Source organism: Bubalus bubalis, chromosome 1, assembly GCF_019923935.1.
Source record: "Bubalus bubalis isolate 160015118507 breed Murrah chromosome 1, NDDB_SH_1, whole genome shotgun sequence".
NCBI lineage: Eukaryota > Metazoa > Chordata > Mammalia > Artiodactyla > Bovidae > Bubalus > Bubalus bubalis.
Genome location: NC_059157.1, coordinates 175,504,893 through 175,529,098, shown reverse-complemented (window position 1 = coordinate 175,529,098; position 24,206 = coordinate 175,504,893). Strand labels below are relative to the sequence as shown.

The following is a 24,206-nucleotide window of genomic DNA, read 5'->3' as shown; positions in this document are numbered from 1 at the left end:
AATTTAAAGATTTTTTTTTTTTTAATCCTGAAGGAGTCCAGAGGCCTCTTGTGAGTATGTGACAAAGCTTGTATACTAAGATTCCTCTGCCTTACTCCACAGGCACAAGTGGGAAAAGGACACTTTTTTCCATGCAATTTCAGCAAAACTAATTATTCAGCAACCTAGCCCTTAGTTGGTCAGAAAAAACAAAAAGGGACTGAGGTGGTACTATGAGCAGGCAGAGAGAGAAGGGACAGCTGAACAGAGTGATAACCAGAGTAGAGTCAGAGAAAGAAAGAAGCAACCCCAAAGCACAGTAGTCCAAAGAAGTTCTCAAAAGGGGTAAATGGCCTCTTGACACTTCCAGGTTTTGTAACAGGACAGTGATTATCTATGATAATGATGCAGCAAGTATTTGCTGTAACCTAATACTGCTCTAGATTCTTGATAGTATCTAGAACAGTAGACAGTCTGTATCTTCTGTTTTAAAGGTAGGAAAATGGATGAAACACTAGAGATTTTCAATGAAAATAATTAAAATATATAAATCTCATTTCTGACTTTCTGCTCCTTACAGATTTGAATTTTTTGTTTCCATGGATGAAGTACAGAAGAGGTCACTAGATGTCGCAGTGAAAAACAGTAGACCACTTGGTTCACACAGAAGGAAGGAACTGGGAAAGGTAAGTACAAAAGGGGATCTTGGTACTCTTTCCCTCCTGGTGGCTACCTGGAGTTCACAGGTGGAACACATCCTTGCTGAAATTTTGATGCGATCATCAGTTTGTTATCAGAACTGACTTTAAGGAAGATACAACCTCACTGGGAGGTTTTTTGTTTTGTGCCTTTTAAAAAATACTCTTAAAACTAAAGTATATAAATTAATAAACCCTATTTTAAGAAACTCAAGAATATCCAAGTTCATCACTACAAAAGTATTTGAACCTCTACTATGATATTAAGTATTGTTTTCACAAGTACAGCATTGTGTGAAGCTTGGATCTTCTCATTATGTCAAGACTTTTGTGGTGAATGTAAAAGTAAATATAATCCTCAGGAAGGAGAGACAAAAAAGAATGGTATTTGTATACTCTGTAGTTGTTGTATTTTAAACATTATCTTATGCTCATTCTTTAAAGCCCACTCTGTGAAGTAGGTGATGATATTCCCATTTTTATTGTTGAGAAAACTATAGTGTCTTGCTTAAAATTCTGAATCAGTTTGTAAGTAAAGGCAAGCTGTTTTCTCTAAAACATTCGTTAAGTAAATTCCTGAGGTACAACTGCAAATAGCAGTTCACCTTTTCCTAGGACACTGAGGTTGGTGTCAGTACTGGCCTTCTGGAGAGGTTCTATATATTGAAAGTCAAAGGAAAAAGAACTATTGCTCAAAACTGAAGGAGGCCCTTTTTAGGATCAGTTTCATTTATCCCAATATGTTTCCATTTAATGCAGTTTTGAGGACAAGAACTGATAATTTGTGCTTGTTTAGGTACTGATTGACTTATCAAAAGAAGATCTGATTAAGGGCTTCTCACAGTGGTAAGTGAGTGGTTTAATTTTATCACATTAAATCTGCTACTCAATTTATTACAGGTGGTTGCCCATATTCTCTTTTCAAAGTTCTTCCCTCTTCAATATCTTATTGAGGGGGACATTATCACTTTTACTTAAGGCTTTAATGCTTACAGACTTCATTTACCTAAAGAACCGCTGTAAGCTCTAGTCTTAACCCTGGCTGGTCAACTTACAGAGATGAGTTCTGCTGGTCCCACAGGCCCAAGTAGGACAGACTAGGCCACTTGTCCTGATATTGCCACAGCACACTCGCAATACTAACACAAGTCCAAATCCAACTGTCTTACAGGTATGAGCTGACTCCAGATGGACAGCCTAGAAGTTGATGATGAACAACAACATCTTTATTTTTTAAATATGTACATATGTATATTGTTATTTAAATCACGATAGCAATTTGAAAATACACATATGTGTGAGTGTATATATATATATACACATACATATGTGTATATATACACATACACACATTCTTGTGTGCAGTATAACTGCATGACTGGATAGTATTATGCAGCGGTAAACACATGTAAAAGCAAGAACTACTCTTTCTTGGTTGGGTTTAATTGTTTAAATCCAAAAAGAAGTGGAGTATTTGTGCCTAACAAATGATCAGAACCTCAGTGGTGCATTTTCTCTGACCTAGGACGTGCATGTCTACACCAGGCGTCCTGTCTTAGACAGAAGATGGGGGAGGTCCATTTGTGGAGCAGCTGTCAGTACTCCTGGGCAGGGACTGACGCAGGGAGGAAGGTTTTTTATGGGACTAAAAAGTGACCCACCCAAAAGTTCTGAGAGCTAACTCTACCTAAGCTCTACTGGCTGCCACCTTTGGTACTTCTCTGGAGGTTTGTTCCTGTATCTACTGTGAAACTAAAACATACTTTCCTGATGACAACCATGTTAGTGATATACCTATATACCTTGAGTTAAGTACTTCAGTGTGGGATAGCCTGGGATCAAACTCCAGCATGTGGCATTATTTCTATTAAGAAAATGCAAACAGAGTTTCAAGCCCAGGTCTGTCTGCATTCCCATAGCAGAGCACTGGAGACTGGAGTGCCAGAGAGAACAGGGGCTTTCCGTATCTCTCTTAGATAGGTTTGGGAATTCTGTTCCACTTTTCTGAGGGCTGATTCACCTACACAACATTAAAAACCAATTATGTAAACTGTATATTTAAACAAGTGCCTCTTTTGCATTTCAGACTTTATAAAACCAAATATTCTTGTCGTTTCTCATGTTCCTAGAGCTGCTGTCAAGTCTTCTTGTCACTTGTCGGCTCAGGCAGCACCCCCTGCCCTTGCTTCCTCCCCCACCACTGCTCTCACTGCAGCTTTTCTAAAGAATGGTAACATCTTAAAACAAAGTTTCTGTCAGGTTACTCTCACTTATAAATGATCTCTTTCCTGTTTTCTACAAAATTCAAGCCCACTCCTTGTGTTTTAGACTGAACACAATCAGGTCTCCAGTTTTTGGCTGCCTTATTCATGTGCAGATGCTCTGTTCCAGAACTGTCCAAATATATCCTGCCTACTAATCCTACTCACCTCTTAAGAGGCCTGTGTCAAACCCACCTCCTCCATTGAGCCAGTGCACACTGACAGGGCCTCTCCCCCAACCTACGGCATCTACTATCAACATTCTACATTTTTCATTTTAACAATTCCCTACCTTGTAACCTTTAATTTAAAAAAATGTTTATTAAATATCTACTAAAGTCATATGCTAAGAAACTATCTGTATTGTGTTTGGTATTTGATGCTTCTGTTTACTTTCTAATTAACCTCAAGTTACTTGAGTTTTTACCCCCATCATCCAAGACTAAGTACAAGACTTAGTACATCCATGCTAAGTACATGGCAGATGTGTAATAAAATTTGTTTTTGCTGTTTTGAGTGACAAGTTCTCATTATAAAATAGGACAATTGATGCCTGTCCTATCTACCTCACAGCAGCATTGTAATGTTCACTAAACAGACAAGTTCCTTGAAACGATAAAGTACCAGAGGAATAAATGGAATGTATCATATATCATTTCCTGAATATTAGCAACCCTAAAACAACTACTTGAGCAAAATGGCAGACAAAGCAGACAAGTGAAAACCTATGCTTCCTCTAGTCCAAACACACAGAAAACCTAATTAAACCATAAATTTTAAGCATGATTTTAAACATGAATGACTAAAAAGTAACACAGGTTAAGTTCCAATGATAGTTCAAAGAGAAAATCTAAAGTAGCATATAGGAACTGAAGAGGGTGTTTTGAAGAGAACCAGAATTTTAGCGCACCGGATAAAAGGTAAAGCTACTATGTAAGGGACATGGAGCCTGGAAAGTTTTGTCTTCACAAAACACCTTGGCTGAGAATGAGGACAAGGAACTGGCTGTCAGCAATGGGTGGAAATAATCAACTACTCTTTCCTATCGGGAACATGGAGTCTGAAGTTACACACAACTGACTTAGTTTGGAAACCTTGAAACTAATGTGAAGTTGGGTTTAGAACCTGGAACCATGTCAAGCCCTGACTGGGGCAACCACAAAATTGCCCCTAGGGTTGTGATTCCCATCTAGGACACATGTGGAACCACCACAGCAGATAATTCCCACTAAAAGGAAGCTCACAGGCAAAAAAAAAAAAAAAATTTTTTTTTTAGTATGAAGCACATGGGAATACCAAATTGAAAAATGGCCACTGGATGTATTTCAGCAAGAAACAAAATGTAACATAAGGCAGGAGTGGCTTGTGGAAAACAACAGAGAGTAAGGTAAACCTAAGTAAGTCTTGACTGTTTTAAACAAGCAAGCAAGCAACCTAAAATGTCTGCAAAACTGGGCTAGTACTGACATCTAAGAGCCTTGAAGCTGGTTCAGAGGAATGTTAAAAGTATTCAAGTCCTTATTTAAGAAGCTAAGGGGTTTTGCACCCCACTCCAGTACTCTTGCCTGGAAAATCCCATGGACAGAGGAGCCTGGTAGGCTGCAGTCCATGGGGTCGCTAGGAGTCGGACATGACTGAGCGACTTCACTTTCACTTTTCACTTTCATGCATTGGAGAAGGAAATGGCAACCCACTCCAGTGTTCTTGCCTGGAGAATCCCAGGGATGGGGGAGCCTAGTGGGCTGCCGTCTATGGGGTCACACAGAGTCGGACACGACTGAAGCGACTTAGCACTTAGCACTAAGGAGTTTTATATTTTAAAATATAGCTTTGTATGTGGCAGTTACTAGTTACCTTTCAGCTCCAAATCAACCCATCTTGGCCCTGCTTTGATATTAGAAATAACACAGCCTCCTCCCCTCTGCCAGGGGTCTTGATGTTAGGCTTATCAATTGAGGACACTGCAGAGACACTGCAAGGCCAGAGTGGGAAGAAGGGGCTTTTCTTCCTTTACTGAAGTGCCCTTATCCATGGCAGCTAGCTGACTGTCGTGTGAGGCTGTTCTCTGTTACCTAAGCACCCGCCACAGTTTACTCTTGGCTCATGCCCTTGGGCCCTGCAACCATAAACACAGTCTTCATGGTTTAGCACCATCCAACACCCTCTGGCAAGTTTATTTGCCACAAGTGGGTTGCCTGTTCCTGTGGCAGCCAGACCTCTACTCAGAGGTTTAAATACCAGCCTCGTGGGAAGGCACTCTTAAGTTCGTTTCTTGTTCACTCTCCTTTACCCCTGGGGGTGGTATCTGCTTTCCCAAGTCACTACTGCATACTCCTTAGAGTCCTCTTTTGTCTCCTTTTAGCAGTTCACTACTTTTACTAGTCAGCAATTCTTATTTTAAATGTTTCCTGTTAGGATACCTGTGCAATGTAGTTTTTGTCTTCTGACCTGACCTTGACTTAAGTGTGTATTAAAATTTTTAAGATAACCAATAATATAGAGTGACAATAGAAAAATCAATAGAGTTGAAATATAAAACTTCCAAATCAGTAGTGAAGAATAAAAATTCAACACTGCTCCAAAAAAATAGGAAAGAAGAAAAAAGTAGCATAGAAAAATATTTAAAAAAAAAACAAAAGATAGGCAAAAGACTTCTAAATATACTTGTAATCATAGTAAGTGAAGTGAAAGTCACTCAGTCGTGTCCAACTCTTTGTGACCCATGGACTATATGGTCCATGGAATTCTCTAGGCCAGAATACTGGAAGTAGGTAGCCACTCCCTTCTCCAGGGGATCTTCCCAACCTAGGGACTGAACCCAGATCTCCCACATTGCAGGCAGATTCTTTACCAGCTGAGCCACAATCATAGTAAAGGCACTATTAAAACTTATAATGTCAAATTCCGTGAAAATTAAAAGTACAGCTATATGCTATTTACAAGAGGTTCTCTCCAAACACACAGAAGTGTTGAAAGTAAAAGGATGAAAATGACAAACCCAAGGGTAGTTTAGACTTCTGTTTATAGTAATGGTACCAAGTGAAAGTTGTTCAGTCATGTCCGACTCTTTGGGACCCCATGGTCTGTAACCTGCCAGGCTCCTCTGTCCGTGGAATTCTCCAGACCAGATTACGGGGATGGGTATCCATTCCTGTCTCCAGGGATCTTCCCAATCCAGGGATCGAACTGAGGTGTCCAACACTGCAGGCAGATTCTTTACCATCTGGGCCACCAGGGGAGCCCAAATATACTGGAGTGGGTAGCCTATCCCTTCTCCCATGAATCTTCCTAACCCAGGAATTGAACCAGGGCCTCCTGCTTTGCAGGAGGATTCTTTTTACCAGCCGAGCTACCAGGGAAGCTCAACATCATGCTTAACGGTGAAGCATTAAAAGATTTCCTTTTGAAATCTGCAACAAGAAAGGGTTGATTCCTATCACCACTTCTACTCAGCCCTATATTGTGGCCTATGTAGTTGGGTAAGGAAAAACAGGTATATCTGACCAAAACTGTTGTTATATGCAGATGATATGATCATAAGTATGAAAATCCAAAATAATCTAAAGATATACTGCTAGAGTTAATCAGAGTTTCCAGCAAGAATGTTGAATATAAAGTAAATATTTAAAAATCAATTATAGTTCTCTATTTCTGAAACAGCTGGAAAGTGAAATTTTAAAAAGACAACTTATAAATAAATGCATAAAGATCAAATACTATGAATGTATCTGGCAATAATCCCTATAGGAAAATTATGAAACTTTATTACAGAATGTTAAAATAAACCTAACCAAGTGGAAAGCTATGCTACAGTAGGAGTTTGAAGATCCAACATTATAGATTCTGATTTTCCCCACTGATCCTATGTTTAATGAAAGTTCAATAAAAATCTCAATATGTAGTGTGTGTCTGTGTGTATAATTTAATAATCAGACTCAGTACACATGGAAATACAAAGGGTGGGATACCAAAATTTATTTTAAAGTTAAAATAATGAAGACAGTGGGATACTAGTGAGGGGGAGATAAATGGACCAAAAGAATAGAAGAGAGTCCAGTAACAGACCCATTCACAAACAGATATTCAATGTATGACAGAAGTAAACACTATAAGCAGAGGGGAAATAATAGATTTTTCAATAAACAGTGCTGAAACAACTGAGTATCCATGACAGAAAAGGTAATAGTCCTTTATTTATACCACATTAAAAAAAAAAAAAAAACCTCCAGGTATATTAGACTAAGTGTGAAAGGCAAAACTATACAGCTGTAAGATAACACAGAAGAGTAACTTTACAGTTTGTGACTAGAGAAAGATTTCGTAAGACACTAAGAGAACTGACTATAAATCTCTACATCTTTAACTATATTCTCTATATTAAAATTAAGTTCTTCAGTTCATGAAAACGGTAGCCTATCCCTTCTCCCATGGATCTTCCTAACTCAGGAATTGAACCGGGGCCTCCTGCTTTGCAGGAGGATTCTTTACTGCCGAGGAAAGAATCCTAGAGGAAAATGGAAAGAGGAAACAGAATGGAAGAAGGCGTTCACAACATGTGTAAACCATCAAATGGTTTATGTCTAGAATATGTAAATAACTCTTACAAATCAATAGGAAGACAGACTGTCCAACAGAAAAAAACACCAAAACACATACAAGCACTTCAAAAATAAACTACAAACTAAAAAAAAAACAAAGGAAAAGATGTTTAACTTCATTAGTAATCAGGAAAATAAACATTAAAGTCACACTAAGAGCTCTACATATTATCCTGGCAAAAAAAAAAAAAAAATTGACTTACCAAAAAAGTTGGTCAAATATGGAAAACTGGGGATGCTTCATACATTAATGGTGGGAATATAAGTTGGTACAACTACTCTGGAAACAGTTTGGCATTTTCTTCTAAAGTTAAAATACATATAATCTATCAAAGTCACACACTATACAACCCCAGAGGATCCATTCACATCATTAGATGTGTCTTCTGCTGCTGCTGCTAAGTCACTTCAGTCGTGTCCAACTCTGTGCGACCCCAGACGGCAGCCCACCAGGCTCACCCATCCCTGGGATTCTCCAGGCAAGAACACTGGAATGGGTTGCCATTTCCTTCTCCAATGCATGAAAGTGAAAAGTGAAAGTGAAGTCGCTCAATCGTGTCCGACTCCTAGCAACCCCATGGACTGCAGCCTACCAGGCTCCTCCGTCCATGGATTTTCCAGGCAAGAGTACTGGAGTGGGTTGCCATTGCCTTCTCTGGTGTTTTCCTCTAGGACCCAGCAATTTTGCCTCTTAGATTCTAGAAAACCTGCACACAAGTGAACAAGGATACATGTACAAGAATGTTCACAGCAGTAGCTCACAATAGCCAAGAACTGGAAGCAACCCAAATGCCAATCCCTAGAACAACAAACAAATGGATTATGGAACATTCATAGAAGAATACTAGACACCAATGAAAACAAATGACCTGGACCTACATAAAACAATATAGATGAATAGTACAAACATGATGTTGAACAAAAGAATTAAGAACATACAGCATGATCCTATTTTTATAAAGCTCAAAACTGGCAAAACTCAACTATCTTGGTTTAGGCATACACACAAGACTGGCAAAACTATTTTAAAAAAAAAGAAAAAACAAGTAAATGATTAACATAAGCCAAGCTAATGATTATCTCTTTGGGGAAGACACATATGGTGTGTGGAGAAGGCCTTTTGGAGTGCTGGTGATGTTGTATTTCTTGGATGTTGCATGGGTGTTCACTTTATAATCATTTATTATACTTGAAATTTATGGTTTTTACCATACTTAGCATATGTGTTATATTTTATAACATATAAAAAGAGATTCGTAAAATAAGAAAAAAAGGAAAAGAATATCCAGCAACTATTAACTAAAATGACAAAACTACATTCAAGGTAAAAGCATGTATAAGCAATGAAGAGATATTAATCAAGAAGATATTATTGACTATGAATTTATAAGTACTTATAAAACAGGCCATAAGTACTTTTTAAAGTACTTATGAAAAAACAAAATTTGACAAATTCAGGGATTTCAGAATTTTCCATAAACCAAGTAGACAAAAAAAAATGATAGAAATGAAGTTGATTTAAACAGTATATTAATAACACTACATATATTAGAGATTAGACTTTTTAAAGCACATGTGGAATATGTGGAAATTCATCACAATAAAGTCATAAAGAAAATCTCAATGAATTCCAAAGATCCAATACCAAAAGACCATGTTCTCTGACTACAGTACCATGCAACTTTAAAAAAAAAAAAAAGACAACATAAGAAACATTACATGTTTTTAGACACTTTACTTTTAACCAGGACGAGCAGAAAGCAAATTTACACTTCCACCTGTATCACTGAAACAAAAATAGGACAGTTTTCAAGTCAATGAATATCAGGTATATGTCCATATGAAGACATGAACACTACTACGAAATTTGTAGTAGTCAAACACTGGAAATAACCTAAATTTCCATCAACAGATGAATGGATAGACAAATTGTGGTATCTTCATACAATGGAATACTACACAGCAATAAAAAGGAATGGACAGTTAATCAATGCAACAACATGCAAAAAAATCACAAATTAATTATGCTGAGTGGAAGAAGCCAGACAAAATGAGAACATATGGTATGATTCCATTTATATAAAATCCTGTCACATGCAAACTAGTCTATAGTGATGGAAAGCAGATCAGCTATTGCCTAGGGATAGGAATAGGGATGGGTCATGAAGGGCAAAGAAATAACTCTTGGAACAATAGGTATATTATTTTGATGGTTTCACAGATGTATATGTATATCAGGATTTATCAGATTGTAACAGTGACAGATTTTATTTCTTGGGCTCTAAAATCACTGCAGCCATGAAAATAAAAGACGCTTGCTCCTTAGAAGAAAAGTTATGACAAACCTAGACAGCATATTAAAAAGCAGAGATATTGCTTTGCTGACAAAGGTCCGTCTAGTCAAAGCTATGCTTTTTCCAGTAGCTATGTATGGATGCGAGTTGGACTATAAAGAAGGTTGAGCACTAAAGAATTGATACTTTTGAACTGTCATGTTGGAGAAAACTCCTGACAGTCCCTTGGACTGCAAGGAGATCAAACCAGTCAATCCTGAAGGAAATCAACTCTGAATATTCATTGAAGGATTAATGCTGAAGCTGAACCTCCAATACTTTGGCCATCTGATACGAAGAGCTGACGTATTGGAAAAGACCCTGATGCTGGGAAAGATTGAAGGCAGGAGGAGAAGGGGACAACAGAGGATGAGATGGTTGGATGGCATCACCAACTCAATGGACATGAATCTGTGCAAACTCTGGAAGACAGTGAAGGACAGGGAAGCCTGGCATGCTACAGTCCATGAGGTTGCAAAGAGTCAGACATGACTGAGCGACTGAACAACAACAATACTTTATACACAATTTATTATAGGTCAATTATACATCCATAAAATGGTAAAAAATCAAGAGCCAAGCAATGGTTGCAGTACTTATATTTTAAATAATTACAACTGGATAAAAGTAGAACTGCCAGGATAAAAGTAGACCAGATAGAGAGGGCCTAATGTTCTTCCTAGTAGTGGCACCATCCCTCTCAGTGGCCCTCAGAAAAACACCTTGGCCTTTGAGGAAGAGTTTTAAAACTCCTGTTTTAAACTAAGAGTTAACCACAAGCTGTCTTGAACTAGCTGACAAAATTCAGACAAAGTAATTTTTAAATTATACTTCTTATATGCAAATCAAAACTACAGTCAGGTACCACCTCACACCAGTCAGAATGGCCATCATTAAAAAGTCTACAAATAACAAATGCTGGAGAGGATGTGGAGAAAAGGGAACTCCCTGCACTGTTGGTGGGAATGTAAACTGGTGCAGCCGCTATGGAAAACGGCATAGGGATTCCTTAAAAAACTAAGATTAGAGTTGCCATATGATCCAGCAAGTCCACTCCTGGGCATATACATAAAGAGAAAATGATAATTCAAAATGATACATGCATCCCAATGTTCATACTATTTATAATTTAGATATATTATAAATAAATAAATTTATATTATAATAAATTTATTCATTTATTTATTTAAATATAAATAAATATTTATCTATATTCAGCACTATTTATAATAGCCAAGACATGGAAGCAACCTAAATGCCCACCAACAGAGGAACACATAGAGATGTGGTACATATATACAATGGAATATTGCTCAGCCATAAAAAAGAATTAAATAATGCCATTTGTAGCAACATGGAGAGACCTAGAGACTATCATACTAAGTGAAGTAAGTCAGAAAAAGAAAGACAAATACCGTATGATATCACTTGTATGTGAACTCTAAAATTGACATAAATAACTTGCTTATGAAACAGACTTACAGATACAGAAAACAAACTCATGGTTACCAGAGGGAAATGGGAGTAGGGAAAGGATAACTAAGAGTTTGGGATTAGCAGATACAAACTACTATATATAAAACAGATACACAAGGTCCTACTGTATAGCACAGAAACTATATTTGGTGTCCTATAGTAAACCATAATGGAAAAGAATATGAAAAAGAATGTGTGTATACACATGCACACACACACACATAAAACTGAATCATTTTGCTATACCAGAAACTAACACAACTGTAAATCAACTATTGTAACTGTAAATTACATAAACTTTTACAATAAAATAAACTATTATAATTGTAAACACTCACGTCCAACTCTTTGCAACCCCATGAATTGTAGTCTTCCAGGCTTCTTTGTCCTGGTGGATTCTCCAGGCAAGAATACTGGAGTGGGTTGCCATGCCCTCCTCCAGGGAATCCTCCCAATCCAGAGATCAAACCCAGGTCTCCCACATTGCAGGCAGATTCTTTACCATCTGAGCTACCATAATAAACCATAATGGGAAAGAATATGAAACAGAATGTGTGCATACACACACACACACACATAAAACTGAATCATTTTACACCAGAAACTAACAATTGTAAATCAACTATGCTGCAATTAAAAAAAATTATATTTCTTCCTTTCAAAAGTCACTGGATTTCCAAACTGGTTCACAACAATTTCTTGGAGTAATCTAATTAACTAAGAGCATTTATACTACTGAATATCCAAATACTTTTTCTACTCAACCCTCAAAGACACAAGTTCTTTCACAAATTGCGGGCTAGTGTTAAGAAATGTAATTGCAGGCAAACAAAACAAAGAATTTAAATCTAAAAAAACCTAAGATATTACCTTAACTTCTAATCCCTATGGTCACCACACTAAGGATCTAGGTGCTTATATTTTGACATTTATTCTCTGCATTCCACTATGCTGCTTCCTGGAAATCTTTACAATATTCTATATGACAATGAACAAGAATAACTGAGAAGTTATAAAAGTCGGGGTAGGGAGTAAGGGAGCAGCAGCAACCCAAAGTGACCTGTACTCACAGATGTGAAGCAGAACAGTTATCCTTTAAGAAAATCAGAATGAATACCGAGAACAGAGAATATGTAGAAAGTGGCAAGAAAGCTACTCTTACAAAAAATGCAGCAAGGGTGAACCAGTTGCCCAAGGAAGGCTCAGACTAGTAAGAGAATATGACTCATTATGAGGAATACAAATAAGTCACTGAGAACACTTACATTTGGAAATTCTTTACAAAATTTTATTTAAGATTTCATGCCCTTATAAAAGGTACATCACATGAAGATAGTAAAAAAGACACTTTTTAAATGAGAGACTTACACCTACTCATCTATTTTACCTCATAATTCTTTTCTACCCTCATAGGAAAATTTTTTTTCCTTCTTCCTTTTGTTCCTTCTGCTCTGAAAGTACAGGTGTCATGAGGGGTATCTTAATACAATGTGCCATTTCCTTGCCAGGAAAGCAATAGCTTCCTGCTGGCTGGACTAAAGACAGACATTGGCATTCCTTGTTCCTAGAACCATAAAGGTCAGTAAACTCTGAACTTAAATGCAACCTTTCTAGTACTCGCATTATCTCTCCCTGAGTTTCTCTCTTATTCACACACTGTACTTTAAAACAATCTTAAATTTTAAGTACTCAAGAACTGCTTAAGAATTATTCAAGCATCTAAAGTTAATTTATTAATTAAACTTAGCAATTGTTTTCTATAAAAGAATCTCAAAGTCAATAAAAACTATACAGATGGAGGCCTCAATAGAAAGAAGGGGGTAAATTTTGAGGTAAATACATTTTATAACCCATGTCTCAGAATAAGATCAATCCTACAAAATACTTAGGATGTTAAGAATGCAATTTACACAGTAAAAATGATTTGTTTTCAGTATGAAAGTATTTTTAATTTCCTTACTGCAGGTACAATGGCATCCAAGTCATCAATTTCTGTAACAGAAAAACAATAATAAAACAGTAGCTTCATCCAGTGTTAGGCTCAGATGAAATGATAACTCTGGGCAAAGGCAAACCTCAAACACAAAGGCAACATCACTAGTGCTTTCAAGCACATGAAATTTTTCTCTAAAAGTGTATCACTGATTCACAGGACATTTGTTTGTAAAAGCTACCTACAAAAGCATCTTCTGACTCTGATATTAATCTCATTAGCAGTGTGCTCTTAACAACAGATACTACTCACCATATTTATAACATTATGTTACTGCCTCTTTCTAATATATGGGTGAGCTTACATGGTGAAATCCCTAGGAGAGGCCCTTTCTCTTTCCTGGGCCTCCATCTAAGGACTTAGGGATCTCTTCTGTCGGAACACAGATGATATAAGAAAGGAAAAGAATACGAGCAAATCTACAGCTGAGAATTATACTGCAGTAAATAAGGTACAAAGATCAAGTTATTCCATGACCCGCATTCTAAAATCACACCTGTTTTCTCCCTAGAAGAGAAATCTGCCTTATAAATAAACCTCACAGAGAAGGATCTTGGTTGAGATGAGAATTTTCTCAACTAAACACACCACTTACATGAGAAAAAAGAAAGTCCTTCTCCATACCTGATATTCAGTAATCCACTCTGTAGTTCTAGATGTGTAATATGACATCTGTTGTTGTTGTTTGTTGTTTAGTTGCTAAGTTGTGTCTGACTCTGCGACCCCATGGACTGTAGCCCTCCAGGCTCCTCTGTCCATGGGATTTCCCAGGCAAGAATACTGGAGTGGGGTGCCATTTCCTTCTCCAGGGGATCTTTCTGACCCAGGGATCAAACCCACGTCTCCAGCACTAACAGGTGGATTCTTTATCACTAAGCCACCTCGCATCTAGTAATAATAAAAATAGTCATGTTTACCAAAACAGATTTAATTTCTGAAATGTTAATATTTACTCCAGAATTTCAACTGTGACCGAACAGCACATGAACAATGTATATTGAAGCAAATGATCCCACATGAACCATGTTGAGTATTATATCTGAGAAGAAGTTTCTATACAAGGATTATGAAATAAGTGTTAATAGCACACCTAGTAAAATGTTTGTTAATGACAAGAAACACTGTTAATCGCTATCTCAAAGCAAGTAAAATCATATTGCAGGAAACAAAGCTTTTTAAGATACAAGGCAATAAATACATTTCTACATTTTCATATCTCAAGTTAAACTTTCCAATTACGTCTTCCCTTGCCATGATCTTTTCAAATGTATGAGCATGAATAAAGTACATTCACTGTCTCCGTTGCTTCCAGTCTACATAAAATTGGCCACAAAATTTATGTTCAACTAGGCTATATACTCCAGTCAGATGTGCCTTTCATTTACTCATCTTCTTACCAAATTTTAACTTACTCATTGCTTTATCTTCTACCAAACCTTATCTCCTCTTCTAATTTAATTTCCTATGTCAGAGTCATTCTTTAAAAAACAAAACAAAAACTTTCAACTTCAAATGAGCTACACACAAAAAAAATTCATTAATCATAGTGAATTAATGAAGTAAATAAATCACTGTAACATTTTTAAAAAGTGATTTTGTTTTGTTGGGTTTAGGGAATCTTAGTTCCTCTACGGAGGATGAACCTACACTCTCAACAGTGAACACACATAGTCCTAGCCAGTGGACCACCAGGAATTCCCTAAAAAGTGTTCTTAATGGTAAGATTAATTATTTTTATAGCCATAATCATAATCATAATATTTTTATAGCCATAAATCACACTTAAAGTAAAAGATGTGGGTTTTTATTTTGGCTATGATTCCTATTTTTTTCCCCTTAAAGCCCTCAATCTGACCAAGAGTGTAAATGTATCTCTTCCCTTCCACAAACTTATAAATTCTTCTCCTTTCTACAGATGTTTACATCTCCTTTACTACAGATGTTATATTATTTCTCATCATCTGAGGAAATTAAATTTTAAGAAAAGAGTAGGTAGGAACTATCTTTTTTAAAAAAAGAAAAAAGGAGGAGGAGGAAGAAGAAAAATTAAAAACACACCTATCAAGATCATAAATTCTACAGACATTTCTCATTATCCAATGACAGTCAGGGTTGGAGTGGGCCTAGCCAGAATAATGTCATTTCTCATTTTAAAGTCCTAAAACAAAGGTTCAGCTCCTTAAAGAATATGTCTTTCTCTGTTCTGTAGATTAAACCCAACCAACTGTAACTGCAAGTCAGAAGTTTGTTTTCACTACTATTAGTGGTTTCCAGACACTTCTACCACTCTAGGTAAAAACACTAATACAGTGACTAAGGAACACTCTTCCCTCAAACCCAATGACATCCTGAGACTCAATATTTAACCACCTCCGACAAAAATCTTACCTAAGATTTTGAGTAGATCATTAGTAAATGCCTGAAATGCTGGGAAAAATTCTTCATGTTCTTCCAATTTGTGGATAATGCTTAAAAAAAAAAAAGCACAATTTACACTGAATTTCTGACTTAGGATTCTTACATCTGAATGGACATAGAACATTTCAAAACAGAAAGAAACTGTCCTGATAATTTAAATACAAATTTAATGATTATACTGCAATCTTTCCTTCTGAGCTTTTTGTTCATCTAGTAATACTTTTCTAAAACAACAACAAAAAATCTACTAGCAGTATAATCATCTGTCCTAAGGTTAAATTTATCTAACATTTCTAATATGGGAACTTTCCATTTAGCTTGAGGAGTCTTAAGAGACCATGTTTTCCAAAAATAATTGATTTTCATATCCTGTATTATATTAAACATTAAGAATAAGTATCAGTAATCTGTAAAACTGGGAGGGAGAAAAATACCAATAGTGAGACATACGTTCCTTTTAAAATCATCAAGTATCAGAAACCTCAAGTGTCAGATAAGGTTAGGGTTCCTCTTGGAAAACTTGCAGAACATATGGAACATATACTTCCCTTATGTTGCAGTATAAAATCTGAGGGAGGAGGGAGGAAGAATACAGCTATAATGTTTTAACATTAAAAAAAAAAAAATTAGGTTTTATGTTGGAGGTGCCTAGCTTTAAAAAAGAAATCCTTAATATCTTATCTGGAGAAGGCAATGGCAACCCACTCCAGTACTCTTGCCTGGAGAATCCCATGGACGGAGGAGCCTGGTAGGCTACGGTCCACGGGGTCTCTAAGAGTAGGACACGACTGAGCGACTTCACTTTCACTTTTCACTTTCATGCATTGGAGAAGGAAATGGCAACCTACTCCAGTGTTCTTGCCTGGAGAATCCCAGGGATGGGGGAGCCTGTTGGGCTGCCATCTGTGGGGTCGCACAGAGTCGGACACGACTGATGCGACTTAGCAGTAGCAACAGCAATATCTTATCAAATAATGCACATACTCTTAGTGATTATTCAGTGATCTATGGTAATTTACTAAAAATTGGACTTACTTATATATTCTGAATTAACATGAAGTTGCTGACAAAGTTTGATTTTCTCCAATTATAATTTCCCTTGGGAATAAGCTTATAGCAAAAATGCTAGAGTCCTGACTCAGACCCCAGAATCTACTTTTATCTTGAAAATATTTGATATTCTCTCCATCCCTAAGGTGTGAGATTATTTTTAAAAATGCTATTCCAAACAGGAAAGGTAAATAACTTATGAAGTTTTGAAAATCTTTAATTTTACCACTCCAAACATTCTGGACAATACTTTGCAACCTTTTTAAAATAAATACCTTTGAAGGTCCTCAGGTCCTAATACCTGCATAATCTTTTCATTCACATCTTCATTAATCAGCCTACACAATTTTCCAACTGTGCTCACCAGCACACACAATGAGGATGAACTATCTGAAAAAGAGAAATAAAAGGAAAGAATATTTTAAGGGAATTTTCAAAATCATTAAACCAAACGCTATGTTTCTGTTACCCTCAATTTTTCACCTACTTTTTGTTGATTTATTAATGGGACCTCCCTGGTGGCTCAGACAGTAAAGAATCGGCCTGCAATGCAGAAGACCCAGGTTCAATCCCTGAGTTGGGAAGATCCCCTGGAGAAGGGAATGGCTACCCACTCCAGTATTCTTGCCTGGAGGATTCCATGGACAGAGGAGCCTGGTGGGTTATAGTCCATGGGATCACAGAGAGTCAGATTTATTAATAATCATTATTAAGTGGGAGGCCAAAAATGAAAATGAGTCATTACCTAGTTCTAAGAGTTCTTGGAGGTTTCTCACAGCATTGTTCAATTCTCCAAGCCTAGTATAAACTTCATTCATTCGAGGATAGACTCCAGTTAAAGAAGGAACATCAAATAATTTTTGGAAGTGAGAAACAATAGCTCGCAAAATGTGGAAGTCTGGCATATTGCTGTCCTGCCCAAAAGAGAGGAAGAAAAAGAAAGTTCACATCTTAAAATTATTCCAAATCTTTAACAAAAACTTTAAAAAGAGAAAGAGTTATAGTAGAATATCTGTATCCATATCATTAATTTCACATTAAAATGTGAATATCTATGTAAGTACTGGGTAGTATTACCTTTGCCTTATTTTCAACTTCTTCTAACATGGTATCCACTATAAACAACAGATCTTCAACTCTGACACCTTCATTTTCATCCTGCTTCTTTAAATTATGCCAAGGCACCAGTTCTGTAGACAGTATTTTCAAGGACTTATATAAATCCTTCATAACAAAACAAATAATATGCTATTATGCATTTTTTAAAGTTTTCATAATCATGTTAATAAAATATCATTATCCAAGCAGATGTAATACATATATTAACCATCATCAGTATTTTTTTAAAAACACCATTACCTGTTTAGAACGAGTCTGTTAAATTCATTTTCTTCAGGCCTTAAAAAAACATTATACATATACTGATTATCTGGAATCTGGATGTTTAAAGTAATTGTATGTTATTTATTAGTAATGTATGCTATTATTTAAGTAATTATTTTGAATTATCAATGAATAAAAAATAAGCTTGTCCTTTCTATTTTGCCCTTGATTTTTTAAATAACAGATTTATTGAGATGTAATTCATATACCATAAAATTCATCCTCTTTAAGTGTGTAATTCAGTAGTCTTATTTACAGAGATGTGCAATCATCACAATTATCTTAATTCTAGAATATTTTCATCATGCCAAAAAGAAACCCTTATTCCCTATTCTCTCTCGCTCCCAGGCTTTGGGTAACCACTAATCTTATTTTCTTTTTCTATGGATTTGCCTATACTATACTAATGAGCATTTCATTAAAAAACAGAATCATACAATATGTGACCTTTTGTACAGGTTTCTTTCATTTAGGATATTTTCAAGATTCATCCATGTATGTAGCTCCAAGAAAAAATTTAATTCGAAAAGATGCCTAAAAAGTAATTCTACTGAATTTTCATGACAGTCTACTTGTTTTCCTGGCCTAAATATGTTGTCCTAATCTATTTAAAACTGTGCACAAGGAGCTGGGATCCTGTAAGTTTAGAAGTCTAAGACTGATCAATCAATAAACAAATATTTACTGGGCATCAACTACGTGCATAGCACAGTGCTTGGTGCTTGGCCCTTTAAAACATCAATGTCGTGCAAAAGAAATGTAATGTGTGTCACAGTAATATCTAGTAGCCATGTTAAAAAAGTAAAAAGAAATAGGTGACAATTTTAATATATTTAACCCAATATATCCAAAATAGTATCAACAGATCATCTATTTTAATTATCTTTTAATCATGTCCATGATTTCTATTTCTACTAAATCTGGTGTGTAATTTTATACTTGCAGCACGTTTCAGTTGTGACTATCATATTTCAAGTGATCAAAATCTACATGTAGGTGAGTGGTTAATGTATTAGACAATGCAACTCTAGAATACAGAAGGAAACACAGGAAGTTCTTATTTTTCTCAACTTCTTATTTTAGTCCTCCACTTATTTAACACTCACTAATTAACACCTAGATGCGGGAGACCTGGGTTCGATTCCTGGGTTGGGAAGATGCCCTGGAGGAAGGCATGCAACCCACTCCAGTACTCTTGTCTAGAGAATCCCCATGGACAGAGGAGCCTGGTGGGCTACAGACCATGGGGTTGCAGAGTTGGACACGACTGAGTGACTAAGCACAAGCACAATTAACACCTAGACCTCACATATTACTATTGTTAACCTTTCATTTGGTAAGACAGAGAAGGCAATGGCATCCCACTCCAGTACTCTTGCCTAGAGAATCCCAGGGACGGGGGAGCCTGGTGGGCTGCCCTCTATCGGGTCGCATAGAGTTGGACACGACTGAAGTGACTTAGCAGCAGCAGCAGCATTTGGTAAGAAAGAGGAAGAGTATAACATTTTGATAGTTTTTTAAAAATTAGCAATTCAAGGCAACACATTCAGTGTCAAATAAATGTACTAAACAATTAGTATCACCAGAATTTGAAAAAGTCAGGAAATCACAACACAATGACACTTTTATTAACCAACATTTCATCAATAAGGTACAATTATAAAGAAAAAAACTATGGTAAAAGCACACTAAATATAAAACTTTGAGAATAAAAGTATATAAAGCCCACAGACTGATACATTTTCAAAGCCATGTAAAGAGTATTCAACCACATACCTTTAAGGAAGCCAGTTGATCTGCCCACATCTCTATTATAGGAACAAGATGCTCAAATCCACAATCCTGAACAAGATCTCTATTAAAATGTTGGGCTGTTCCTTTGCTCTGTTTATATATTATTACTGGAGCTCTTGGATTGTGAATAATTGAATTGATGCTACTCAATACCTTTAAAAAAAGATGGCATTTTTAGTTGAAAAGTTTATCACAGTCCTATCAGAGTGATCTATGTTAGAGTGCTTATGTATCAATGCAACATCATTTTCTGAGTTAGAGATTCATTGGACAGGAATCACCAAGACAAGTATCTTTCAAAGGGCTGTACAGAATGAGTGAAAAATAACTGTTTTCTTCTTTCCCCATAGAAAGCTACAGGTCTTCTGAGAATTTGATTTCTGATGTTTATTTACAAGTAGTTGTTTGGCTTAGAACGTACATTTCAATGTTTTGATTCAATTACCTTTAAACCCTACTTTGAATACCATTTTAATGGAAAAAATAATTCCCCTTCATTAAGTTACTAATGAGCACAGGAATACAGTCTTTATTCTCCTTCTCCCTCACACCAAAAATTAAGGACAGCAGAACAGGGAGAGCAGGGAGCTGATCTCCACAAGGTCATAGCACAACCGCATTCCATGAGGGTGATGGTGAACCAAGGAGGATTACATATATGGCTAGCAGTGTGTATCCATACCTTGCAGATTGTTTGCAAAAATTACTGCAATTTTTGTCTTTGTGCTCTTGTCTTTGCAATATGACACTGCAGGTTCTCCTATCAAGAAGTAGAGTCTATTTTCTACTCCGTGAATCTAGGGGCAACCTTGGGCCTTGCTCTGGCAGACAGAAAAGGAAATAATGGTGTGCCAGTTTGGAGCCCAAGACTCAAGGGGCCTTGATTATTTCTGCTCTCTCCTATTGAGCTCTTCTGCCCTGTGGAAGTGAAGTTGCTCAGTCGTGTGTGACTCTTTGCAACCCCATGGACTGTAGCCTAACAGGTTCTTCCATCTGTGGAATTTTCCAGGCAAGAGTACTGGAGTGAGTTGCCATTTCCACCTCCAGGGGATCTTCCTGACCTGGAGATCAAACCCAGGTCTCCCGCATTGCAGGCAGACGCTTCACCCTCTGAGCTACCAGGGAAGCCCCTTGGACAGAAGAGCATGGCAGGCTACAGTCCATGGGGTAGCAAAGAGTTGGACACTACTGAGTGACTAAGATGATGATGATGCCCTGTGGAAGAGCCCAAGCTAAATGGTGAATGATAAAAGACACATGGCCCAGTCAACCCAATCACCCTGATATCCATTCAACTCCAGAGCCACCTAGCTGACTTGTATCTGATAGCAGGTGCATGAAGGAGCCCAGCTGAGAACTGCTCAGCTGTTCAAGCACAGTAATACTAAAAGGGTTGTTATTTTAAGTCATTAAGTTTTAGGAGGGTTGCTTACACAGCAAAAATAAAATGAAAAAGACAAAGATGGACTAGAATAAGGAGAGGAAGCAGCAACAAGAGAAGTTTGCCTTTTTACTTTATGGTAGGTAAGAATATACCCTGTGACCAAGGATACTTTGGAAGACAGTCAAGCTTTGCTTTCATGGAAAAAAAAAAAAAAGTACATATAGCTGGAGGCCTTTAAGGGAGTGTCAGTTGAACAAGAGAAGGAGAAGGATTCATAAGAGGTCAGTTGGAAAAAACGACACACATTCTATGATAGAGAAAAAGGGGCAGTATTTGGTCATCAGCCACACAAAGGGCACCAGTGCTAGATTACGCCAGCACCAGTCAAGAAAGGTTCTACTCTTCTGCTTTCTATTCTCACTCAACATCCACCCTCACTGCCAACGTGGAAGAAGCCAGATACAGCAGAGGACTAGGAGAGAAGAGGAGCAATGAAATAATGAAACAGATCACAATCCCTTGCCACACTGCTTGTTTGGAGAAGTATAGGGCAGGCACAAAATAAAGCATAAAGCAGAAGTTTTGAACTGGATGAGAGATTGAAATTTTGATGGAGATTTAAATAACTTTTTCTCCCAATTTTTCATCAAGAAAATTTTGATGAAATTTCCTTAAATGAAAATAAAGAGACTATGAACAATAAATACTATTTATATAGTCAGGGTTCACCAGAAACAGAATGAACAGGATGTGTACTTTTGTGTGCATATGTATGTGTGTTTATTAATTATAAAGAACTGATTCGCTCTATTATAGGAGCTGATAAATCCTGAGATCTACAGTTAGCAATGCTGGAGACCCAGAAGAGCCCATGATACAGTTCCAGTCTGAATTCCCACAGGCTTGAGACCCAGGAAGAGCCAATGTTTCAGTTCAACATTTGAAGGCAGGGGAAAAAAAAAAAAAATTGATGTCTCAGCTCAAACGCAATCAGGCAGGCAGAAAGTTTCCTCTTCCTTTTTGTTCCCTCAGCCTTTTTGTTCTACTCAGGCCTCAACTGATTGATGAGACTCACCCACTGTAGAGAAGGCAATCCACTTTGCCCCAGTCTACCATTTCAAATGTTAACTTCACCCAGAAACACCCTATAGACACACCTAGGACAATATCTGACCAGATTATCTGGGCACCCTCTAGCCTAGTCAAGTTGACACATAAAATTAACCATCACAAGTTCACCCCTTGTCAATCTGACACCCATACACTTTGCTTTAGGCACTCAGTCATGTCTAACTCTTTGAGACTCCATAGACTGTAGCGCACCAGGCTCCTGTGTTCATGGAATTCTTCACGCAAGAATACTGCAGTGGGTAGCCATTCCCTTCTTCAGGGTAGCTTCCCAACCCAGGGATTGAACCCAGTCTCCCACATCACTGGCAGATTCTTTTACCATCTGAGCCACCAGGTTTGTCTTCAAGTGAACTGAAAGTTGCTCAGTCGTGTCCGACTCTTTGCGACTGTATAGTCCATGGAATTCTCTAGGCCAGAATACTGGAGTGGGTAGTCTTTCCCTTCTTCAGGGGATCTTCCCAACCCAGAGATTGAACCCAGGTCTCCCACACTGCAGGAAGATTCTTTACCAGCAGCTGAGCCACAAAGAAGCTCAAGAAAACTTGAGTGGGTAGCTTATCCCTTCTCCAGTGGATCTTCCTGACCCAGGAATCAAACCAGGGTCTCCTGCATTGCAGGTGGATTCTTTACCAGCTGAGCTATCAGGTTTGCCTTCAACCATACTTAATCTCCAAATACACACAATAACAAACAAGATCATTGATTACCTAACATGATACAACTATGCTGTATACAATCAAAGATGCACTAAAACCCCTTTGCCAGAAAAGGAGGTGAAGTCCTAAAGTGATGATTACTCTTCTCCTTGATGCATTTTCTAAACCCAGCTTGTACATTTGGAAGTTGTCGGTTCACGTACTGCTGAAGCCTAGCTTGAAGGATTTTGAGCACAACTTGATTAGCATGGGAAGTGAGTGCGACTGTCCGGTGGTTTGAACATTCTTTAGTACTGCCCTTCTTGGTAACCAGGATGCAGACTGACCTTTTCTAGTCCTGTGGCCACTGCTGAGTTTTCCGAATTTGTTGACATTTTGAGTGCAACACTTTAATAGCATCATCATTTAGGATTTTAAATAGCTCTGGTGGAATACCATCACCTCCACTAGCTTTACTGGCAGCAGTGCTTCCTAAGGTCCACTTGACTTCACACTCCAGGATGTCTGGCTCTGAGTGAGTGACCACACCATCATGATTATCTGGTTCATAAAGATCTTTTTTGTAAAGTTCTTCTGTGTATTCTTGCATTGCTTTTGCTTCTATTGGGTCTTTATTGTTTCTATCCTTTATTGTGCCCATCTGTCCATGAAATGTTCCTGCGATATCTCCAATTTTCTTGAAGAGATCTCTAGTCTTTCCCCTTCTGTTGTTTTCTTCTATTTCTCTGCATTGTTCATTGATATCCTGATAACTTGATATCCTTCTCCTTGATATCCTGTAATTCAAAAACAATGATATAGGACTTCCCTGGTGGTGCAGTGGTTAAGAATCCACCTGCCAATGCAGGGGACACAGGTTCAATTCCTGGTCCAGGAAGATTCCACATGCCATGGGGCAACTAAGTCCACGTGCCACAACTACTGAGCCTGTGCTCTAGAACTTGTGTGGTGCAACTACTGAAGCCCTCGCACCTAGAGCCTGTGCTCCACAACAAGAGAAGCCACCACAACGAGAAGCCCATTTATCACAACTAGAGAGTAGCCCCCAACTC

General features: G+C 37.5%; 2 protein-coding genes and 1 long non-coding RNA gene across 13 annotated transcripts in view; 1 reads left to right on the top strand and 2 right to left on the bottom strand.

Moving 5' to 3' along the window:
• ESYT3 (extended synaptotagmin 3) overlaps positions 1 to 24,206 on the top strand; it is an 87,251-nt gene that overhangs the window by 51,059 nt on the left and 11,986 nt on the right. For 3 of the 4 annotated variants that reach the window (XM_044946634.2, XM_044946643.2, XM_006069981.4), the window contains 3 exons: positions 560 to 665; positions 1,474 to 1,523; positions 1,849 to 3,282. In XM_044946634.2, coding sequence (XP_044802569.2) covers positions 560 to 665; positions 1,474 to 1,523; positions 1,849 to 1,885 — 193 coding nt within the window. In that variant the 3' untranslated portion in view covers positions 1,886 to 3,282. Of the gene's footprint in view, positions 1 to 559; positions 666 to 1,473; positions 1,524 to 1,848; positions 3,283 to 24,206 lie in introns of those variants that run through there. The other variant, XM_044946636.2, reaches the window with a different exon arrangement.
• On the bottom strand, positions 6,890 to 8,042 carry LOC123334730. The gene is made up of 2 exons (XR_006552804.2): positions 7,740 to 8,042; positions 6,890 to 7,442 (listed from the first exon to the last, which is right to left on the bottom strand). It is a non-coding gene; the product is annotated as an uncharacterized LOC123334730 (long non-coding RNA).
• Positions 8,086 to 24,206, bottom strand: part of CEP70 (centrosomal protein 70) — an 83,512-nt gene continuing 67,391 nt past the window's right edge. For 6 of the 8 annotated variants that reach the window (XM_044946670.2, XM_044946648.2, XM_044946671.2 and 3 more), the window contains 6 exons: positions 19,966 to 20,136; positions 17,884 to 18,030; positions 17,552 to 17,720; positions 17,082 to 17,196; positions 15,727 to 15,806; positions 8,086 to 8,243 (listed from right to left, as the gene is read on the bottom strand). In XM_044946670.2, the coding sequence (XP_044802605.2) occupies positions 8,086 to 8,243; positions 15,727 to 15,806; positions 17,082 to 17,196; positions 17,552 to 17,720; positions 17,884 to 18,030; positions 19,966 to 20,136 (840 nt within the window). Of the gene's footprint in view, positions 8,244 to 12,611; positions 14,817 to 15,726; positions 15,807 to 17,081; positions 17,197 to 17,551; positions 17,721 to 17,883; positions 18,031 to 19,965; positions 20,137 to 24,206 lie in introns of those variants that run through there. The other 2 variants (XM_025291003.3, XM_044946675.2) reach the window with 2 other exon arrangements.